Raw genomic sequence first — 8900 nt, forward strand, 5'->3', positions numbered from 1 at the left:
AACCAAATTGCACTCTCTCTCTCTCTCTATATATATATATATATCTACAGGGTGAAGTTATGGTATGAATCTTCCACATGTGAACCGTACCAAAGTCCATGTTTTTCAAAAAAACGTCGATTTTCCTATTATGTACACAGAGCAAAGCCAAAACTTTTCCTTAAAAACATCGGCTTTGATGCGTATAAGAATGGACGCACTGTAGAACTTTACAGGTTATAAATTGGAATATTTTTCCTTTCACTCTGTTTTTTGCAAGGTTGATGAGGTTAGTCTGGCAGTCGATGGAATTAAATTGAGACATACAAAAGTAGGTTGGCTATTTTTCCCACAGATTCTTTTGCAGAAGGGAGGGGGAAAAAGGGATGAGAGAGTGCGACAGGGAGAAGAAGAAAATGGTGGTCTTTCAATGGAAAAAAATAAAAAATAAAAAATAAAATTGAATCTGAGCCATTATATATAAACTCACTACAAAAAGTGTCCAGAACAATTACATATTACAATAATATTTACTGCACGTCTATACAAAATGGAAATATTTATAAGACAACCTTGGCAACATCATATGTAACATCTCCTCAATAGGTTGCGCTCAATGCCTGCTAAAATTCTGCATCAATAACCAACCTTTGCGTCATGCCTAAGCTTTTTATTCTTCACACATAAAACCTATAGAGAACCATTAGTCCTTAGGCTCTATGTTAAGCATTGTAAAATTTTAACTTCCTCAACTTCCCTTATAGAAGCTTGCTCGATCATACAATATTCAAACACTAAAGAGTCCTAACTTTCTTTCTTAAAACTTTCTCTATAGTTGGTTCCTAAAAAAAAAAACAAAAGGAAAAAGATTCTTTCTCTATAGAAGATAGATTCTGTCTCTATAGAAGATTTGCTTTGTCATCGTTAGACTAACTTCTACTCCCACATGGCGTACCAATATTCAGAGACTGTAATGCTATAAAAAGGTGCAAATGGCATTGTGTTCAAGGCTGATGAAGCGAAAAGGCACCATACTCTCTATGGACTTTCTCAAAGCTGAATGTCATATCATCTTCGAAGATATACACAAGATGACACAAAAAGTCTTTACCAGGGATGTCCTTCCTTGACATTCTTGTAGATGGCAGTAGATTGAACTGCCAGAGGTGGAACTGTTGGTGGCATGCAAAGGCAATACTTCATCAATTAAAGAAATAAGGTGACTCTAATACTTCCTTCAAATCAAAGTTGCCTCGTTCAGGCAAGGAGGGGAAAGTCAACGTAGGGAAAGATTGCTGGAAGCTCTCCAGTAACTGGAAACAGAATATAGGGCGGATTAGATCAATGATATTAGCTCTCATAAAGCTTATACGTTCATGTCTGGCAGGATTATGGACTTAATTCTTCAAAATGGCATAAATATAAATTTCAATACAAGTCGAAACTTTAAATAAGCATTTAGGAAGAGAAAGATACTGTACATTCTCCAGTATTGGAGTCTCATACAGTTCAACGAACTTTTCTCTTAGTATCGTGTTCATTAAATCCACATCACAAGCATGTGTCCAGTATGAATCATGAACTCCTGTATAATGCACCAATACATGGTGTAATTAGAAGTGAGACCAAAAAGAAAAGGTGCAGCAGACTAGATGGGCCACAAGAAACAAAACCTGCAAAGTTCAAGCCTGCCTTTTTGCAGGCAACTGCAGTCATCATCATATGAGAGCCATCAAGGGAGTGAACAAAATTTGGAGGGAAAGCTGTCCTTTGCCTTTTGACCATAACCTATAACATGCAAAGAATTACATTTTACTTTTGAGGCCCAGACAATTTTAACAATGTCTAATGCTAATTTTCTTCCCTTGTTGGTCATCATTAGGTCAACCAATTAAATACATAAGAAGAATGTAAGAATCCGGCAAAACAAAAAACAGAAAGAAAAAGGTATAGGAATAGGCTCAAAGAACGTGCACCTTATTCTTTTTTAAGTGAGGTCCACCCTTCATGCCCATTTGATTTCCATTTCAATGATAAAGTCCAGTCCAATTGAATAATCCAATGGCCATGAAGACTGGACCTTCCTTTAAAGAGTAAAGTGCACACTACTTGAGCCTAACTGTATAAATATAGAGAGTAAGTCACTTATCAAGGAATCTCCAATTTAGTTAAATCTAGGATGCTTATGTGGCAAATGTTTAACCATTAAATATAGTTATAATTAGTATTTGAATTCAAATCTTAAAACTGTAGATGAGATGTGGCAACCCTTAGAACTTGGCACACCATCATTTCTTATTAAAATTGGGGAACCTTGATTAGAGAATTCTTATATATACATATATATATACATATATATATACAGAGCATCTCTCATGACGGACCTTGATGGAAATGGGAATACGCAACATGTTGCGTGACATTGGTGTCCTTGTTATGATGAGAGAGTGACTATATATGCATATATATTAGATCAAAAAAATTAAGCACATACCTTTTCTGTTTCGCGTTGTAATGTCAAAACTTGAAGAGAAGTTTTGATCTGCATCAAGCAACAAACAAGAAGTTTAATGAGTCGAAATAGCTTTTTGGTTCTATGAATGTTATAAAAATATTGGAGATCCTTGTTGATGCAGCAAAAGTTTAAACACTCACAAGATGCCTTCCCAATTTTCGATAAGGTTGCACAACAGGAAGTCCCAGAGGAGTCGTCCACCGCACTGGTTGATTTTCAGATGCAATTATCTGTTCATTAAAGCTCTTTATTCACACTATTTGATAAAACAGCCACAGAACTAATCTTGACTAAACGATATTAATGAAACATTGAAAGAACTTCAAATAGAATACGAGGAATGTGGTACAAACTTTTGCACAATCACCAAGCCAGTTCATGATGTTGCGTGCAGCTTCAAACATCTGCCCTAGAGCAGTTAAAGTGGTCTGCAGAATATGCAGTCTTAGTAGAGTTAAAATCTTCAAACACAGGTAAAGAATACTAAGACACGCGCAAATGAGACATGAGAGTAAGTGTTTCCGATTACAAACTTTAAAAAACCGAGGCACGATAATATGAATCATCTCTTTCTTACCTTCGCAGCATAACAAGCACAACCAAAGAGCTCAGAATCATCTGTAATGCCACCACGTTCCTTCAACCTTCTCTTAATTTGATCGCGGGCACCAATATAAGTGACACCATACACTGATGTCATCACAGTCTGCTTAACCAATTTCCTATCAACCTGTGACACAAAGACATCCAGACACCACAGTCAACTATCAGTTACATGACAAGCAGCAACCCACAGGAAATCGTTGTTTGAATTATTCATGAGAATAAATTTTGAACATGTTTTGTTTCTTAACCAACTAGAATATGAATAAATTTGATAATGGCAATTGGACAGTATCAACTCCAAGAATATCTAATATTTCTTATCAAATATTCGCATCCAAAACCGCAATGGAAGGTGCCGTAAAACCTGATTGATTAAGACTTTTGCACGCAATGCATCTGGAAAAATTGCAGGATCTCTCTCTGCATCCCTTTTCATAATCTTCAAAACACTGCAACCAAAGTTTGTCACTCCCATTATAGAATTGTTTACTTTGACAGCTTCTTAGAAAATGAAATGGGTATTGCAGTATCAGAAATAACTTTATATGTAAAATTGAAGAGTATCTGTGCCCACTACCTACTGCAAACCTTTTGCTTACTTATGAAAGGCTTACCTAGCAGCTATTCCCGAGTAAACATCTGCAGGTTTCTCTCCAGCAACTAAATTAACGGCAGCTGCACCTGACTGAATGAAGACATTTTAATGAGAAAACAGCACAGAAATATCTGAAAGATTGGCATAGAATTTCTTCTAGAAACAAAAGGGCAAGAGAGATATTCCCAAAAGATAAGGAGTCTACTTTAGTGTCAAAGTTTTTTTTTTTTATTTTTTTATTTATTATTATTATTATTATTATTTTATAACAAAGAGGATCAACAGAGTGGAACCGAGGTTTGGTTAACCAAATGAACCTTTTAGCATCTACTCTTACCATATAAATAGAAAGAGTATTTATTACCTTGTCCCTTCCAAGGGCAGCATAATGTTGTAAACCATTGCAAGAGCCATCCTAGATAAACAGAAGTTCAAAAAAGAAATTAAAACATGATATACCACTCAATATCATGCTACATGAGTAAGGAAACAATCAAGCAAACGAAATATTCACATTTCGAAATTTATGCTTCCTAATCTGTGCAAATAGCAGTCACGTGATAGATGCTTTGTAGACTTCAAACAACACTAACGGTATTAGCTACTTGAACAATACAAATAAAGTCACTCCTAAGTTGCATTTTTCTTTGTTTTTACACAACAGGAGGCAAAGGCCATAACAAATAAGTAACATTAGAGTTTAGACATAAAAAGCTCAAGAAAAGCCATATGTGCATGACCACCATTGAAGAACAGGTTTATGCACATTAGAAATTGAATGCATGAACTATTCTAGCCCACTAGAAGTGGCTGGCTTTGAACCTTTATTTTTTCCTTCTATTTTCCTATATGATTGAACTCTAACATACAGATAAAAACTGACTAAAAGAATCCAAAGAATTCCTTCAAAAGTATGTCCATAGCAACAAAGAATTTTTATTCAGAATTTACAAAGGGAACTAATACATCTGAATTATTCCTCATAACCAACCTAGTTCACCAACCTTGAGATATCATAGACAGATAACTGATAGAAAGACCTAATCTTAGGAGGTTAATAAGAAGAGGATTTATCTACTCACTGCTATGGAAGTACCTGATGTACAGGGATATGTGAAATAAATGTTTCAGGGGAAGAGCTTCTTAAAGCTTCAGTAAGATTAATGCACACTGCTAAGCACTGAAATGGATCTTCTGCATTCAACCACCAACGCTTTCCTTCAAGTGGACTGTCTGCAGAATCAAATATTTCATCTAAATGGTTCTCAGTAAATGCTATTCGACCTTCAAGAGATAGTTTGTCAACACCACCAGCATACAGATTAGCCAAATGTATTTTAAGCCAGCGCAAGCCTGACTTTCCAAGAGGACGTCCCTCTGCAAACTCCAAAATACCCCGGCATAGATCTGAACCAAGATGATTTAAGTATGGGTGCATAGGGTATGCACGTCCTCTAAAATCAAGGTTGTGCGGATAGTAAAAACCTTCTTCATCCTTCATTTTCCGTGCAACCTGCTCACCAGTGAAAGGTTTTTAATCATTCTTTTAGCACATTCATAAATGTTACTGCCTTTACAAGAAGGTGAAGGATTCTTACCGCAAGTTTAAGTTCTGTGTCACACCGCTGTGAATGTCTCTCCCTATTCTCTTTCTTGACATTCTTAACTTTCCATTTCCATTTCTTGAGCAGTGTTTCATCTTCAGTGTCTGGCATCTCAGGAAGAGGAACCTGCAAATTAAATAAGAAAAGTTTCCAATCATTTTCAATGTATCAAATTAAACTGAAACAGAACAGGCTAAGGAACATTTTGCAAGTGATACAGAGGTCTTGGAAGGTTATTATACAATGCAGGTTCGTTATAACAATTCATAAAGCAACTCACGTCATCACGATCCACCAAATCAGCAAGACGGCCACCGCTGACCCATATTCTATCCACAATACTAAGTATCCTCTTATTAATCCTCCATTTGGTATTTCCAAGGGCATCCAGAGCCTAGCCAATAGAACAGAAAATTTAGACATGAGAATTTAATACAAGGCTAGGACGCATTCTTTTAACCGCATGGAGTCCCTTAGAGGTTTCTGGAAAAGAATAGAATCATACAGCAACAATCATATTTACAAACCTCAAAAACTGGTTCGAGTTGCTCTCTTGGAGCCCTTTTAACAGCTTCACGCTGTTGTCTTGCTCCATGAGTGCGCATTACATAGGACGGTAAGTACAAGTGCCCTCCTTTGTCATAACTGCAAAAGTAAACAAACAAATCTCAAAAGATAAATAAATTTTTTCAACCAGAGAAAACCAGAAATAAACAAATCTGTAGTCTTGTTTCCATAAATATTTAAGCAGCAGTTAACACCCTCAAAGGACCATTTGCCTTTTGAATGTGTTGGTTTGCCTTTTTAATGCGTTGGTTTCCAATATCACAAATGGAACAGAGAATCGAACTAAAATTTCCCATTCTTCAAATCCTTATTTCCCATTTACTAGTTCATACCCACAAAAAAGTGAATTAATTTTCTATTCCATTGCTGATTCAGCAGCTTAAATTTACCTGAGCTTCAAGCTTCGATAGAATTATACTGCTATTTTAATACCCATTTCAGTTTATGAACTGCAGAGTTGTTTTATTTACATTCAACTGAATGATCTTAGCAACAAAAAGAAAAAATTGCAATCAACTAAAAATGTAAAATAGCATTCATGCATCTCACACCATCCACCAATTTTCTGAATATAGAACCCAATCATACAAAAAGTAAAAATAAAAAAGCAAAAGCAGCAACAGTTGCAACAGAGCTGAAATTATCATACCCTGTCCAATTAACTGGGGGTACCAACATAGGCATGTAAGGAATCACCATGTGCCTTGCCTGTTTAAACAGATAATAAGTATTAATTCAAGAATAGGCAAAAGAAAAGGATTAACTTCTCCAGGAATTCCATAAGATCCTAGGCAGAAAGGCATGTGATATCTTATACATAAGTACCTAAGCTAATTTCCTACCAACAACACTGAAGCACCGACAGAAAAGATAAACAAGAATGCTGACCAAATTGAATTTTAATATTGTCACTAAAATTTAAAAAATTATATATCAGTAAATTTAACCCAAAAAAAAAAAAAAAAAAAAAAAACACCACTAACCAGAAACCTGAAGATTTAAATAAAATATAATAGAAAAATGATGGAATTTACTTACAGTTCTATCAAGGCCTTTAAGAACTAGTGGATCACATTCAATGACGCCATACCTTCTGCCAGTATTCCTGTTGAAAGAAAAGTACAAAAGCTATTCAAGATGATTAGGGTAAAATACAAACATACCATTAAGACATATACGTAAATCTTACTTTGCATTTTTTACAACAGTCCTAAATGTGTGTAAAAATGCAGGTCGTACATCAGGTGGACCATCTGCTGACTGATCAGCAGGAGGCTGGATATGAGCGGTTTCAGTCAACAATTCAATCAGACGACTCCCAACCTGAGAAGTACGAGGGGAAGAGACCCTTTAAAAAAGCATATAAACAAGAAACAAATAACTTTTTTCACTAGCAATCACAAAAGACTATGCAAACCTTGGCCCTGGCATCCTGGCCCCAGGATTTTAAATCATCTTGTCTCTTCACTATTTGTCTCACCGCTCGCAATTTTTGTTTTTTCATCAAATCAGTGACCTTTTTCTTCAACTTCTGTTCCTTGATCATGGTGTCCTCATATCCTTCATCTTCCTTGTCTTTACCAAGCTTTTTCTTTCTAGTTTTCTCCAAGAACCTCTGTATTCTAACCTGACACATTGAACAAGTAGCAACGTATCAGCTCTCATCCTAGGCAAAAGAGAAGAAGCTAAGGATAGGATTACATTGCAATGTGTAGAAGATCAAACAAACTAATGCACATCTAGAATCCAATAAAAATCTACAATTACTTAACCAAGTAGTTTGGTTTTGAAATAGAACAACTATGAAGAAAATGAGGAAAGCAATTTCACAATTCCACACCTCCTGCTCAATGGCATCACCAATGATGCAAGCGGCTGGTACAACCCTGGCAGTGCCATGTTCACCTCCTGTCATCAACAACCCCATCAATTTATGCATTGTTATAACCGCCATCATTTCGGCCGGTAATTGATCGAAATAAGGAGCATATGCAGGCTTGTTCTTCCCCTGCCGGCACAGTTCTTGCTCCTTAGCTATTGCATTGCGCAAAGGCTCAAACCAACCAAGGAACAAAGACTTCATATATGGCAAATTGGGTGCTAGCTTCTGCTCACACATGTCCATCAAGAGCTCCTTGTACTCCTTCAATGCCTGTTCCCATGCTTCAGTCTCAATCTTCACCTGCCTTCTTCTAAGTACCTGATACTTCTTTTCCCCCATACCCCTCACCATCTTTTGATGGTTTCTACGCATATTTAAGATTTCCTTCTTCTCCTCTTTGTTCATCTGCTGCAACAATTCTTGAATTTCTTCACCAGCCGAGATATCATCCTCAACCTCCGTGGAGGAAACCGCCTCGGCCACGCTCGCATACCCTTTGGGACAAATTCCAATATTCCCAGCCACCTGATTTCTCACAAACCCATATCCTAGTCTGCTCACAGGGTCATCGTGGGACGAAATTTCACCATTTCGGCAAAAACCCGTCTCCGAAAACCCGTAACTCGAACAAGAACTCAGCTCAAAAGACCTAAACTTTAACTTCTCGGAATGCTCTGTCTTTCCGAGAAAGCTACAAGCACGGGAAAAAGAGTGGGAATCGGGGCGAAACCTCAGGTTTCTCGAAAAGGCTTGCCTGGCAAAGTTCCTCCACATCAGAGTGGATACGGTTGATGGGATGGTACGGACGATTGAGGGTTTTCTATATTGGGAGGAATGGTAAATTCCCTGGCTGAAATCGGCAGAGATTGATGGGGTTTTGGCGCAGGACATCAAAATTTTACAGTGGAATTTTTAAGAAATCGAAAACTGGTAATCTGTAAGGCAGTGGGATCAGCTTCAATGGGTCGATGAAGAAAGCAGCAGAGTGAATAGAATTCATAGAGAGAGAAAGTATAAAATGGGGATGGTGAAGCCGCCTTAAACCCTCCTTAAACCTTGTTCTGGTTTTTTCACTTGGCGAGCGCTTAGTGTTGGGAGTTTCTGCTGCTTCTGTTTCCTGACGAAAAAGGGAGGTTGTTATTTAATTTTGAA

General features: G+C 37.1%; 1 protein-coding gene across 2 annotated transcripts; it reads right to left on the reverse strand.

Annotated features, from left to right (window-relative positions):
• Window positions 1–427: 427 nt before the first annotated feature.
• Window positions 428–8900, reverse strand: LOC107416513 (DNA-directed RNA polymerase 2B, chloroplastic/mitochondrial). 2 transcript variants are annotated; one of them, XM_016025000.4, is made up of 19 exons: window positions 7707–8899; window positions 7284–7493; window positions 7056–7189; window positions 6905–6971; window positions 6516–6574; window positions 5827–5944; window positions 5580–5693; window positions 5294–5425; window positions 4792–5208; window positions 4060–4110; window positions 3715–3785; window positions 3465–3549; window positions 3072–3224; window positions 2848–2922; window positions 2635–2724; window positions 2474–2521; window positions 1653–1767; window positions 1461–1564; window positions 428–1292 (listed from the first exon to the last, which is right to left on the reverse strand). In XM_016025000.4, exons 1-19 carry the CDS (start codon window positions 8637–8639, stop codon window positions 1182–1184), a joined length of 3087 nt encoding a protein of 1028 aa, XP_015880486.3. In that variant the 5' UTR covers window positions 8640–8899; the 3' UTR covers window positions 428–1181. The 2 variants fall into 2 exon arrangements, 1 of the variants encoding a protein (XP_015880486.3); XR_001581303.4 differs by lacking the exon at window positions 428–1292 and adding an exon at window positions 1956–2098 and having other exon boundaries at window positions 1543–1564; window positions 7707–8900.

Source organism: Ziziphus jujuba, chromosome 4, assembly GCF_031755915.1.
Source record: "Ziziphus jujuba cultivar Dongzao chromosome 4, ASM3175591v1".
Classification (NCBI taxonomy): Eukaryota; Viridiplantae; Streptophyta; class Magnoliopsida; order Rosales; family Rhamnaceae; genus Ziziphus; species Ziziphus jujuba.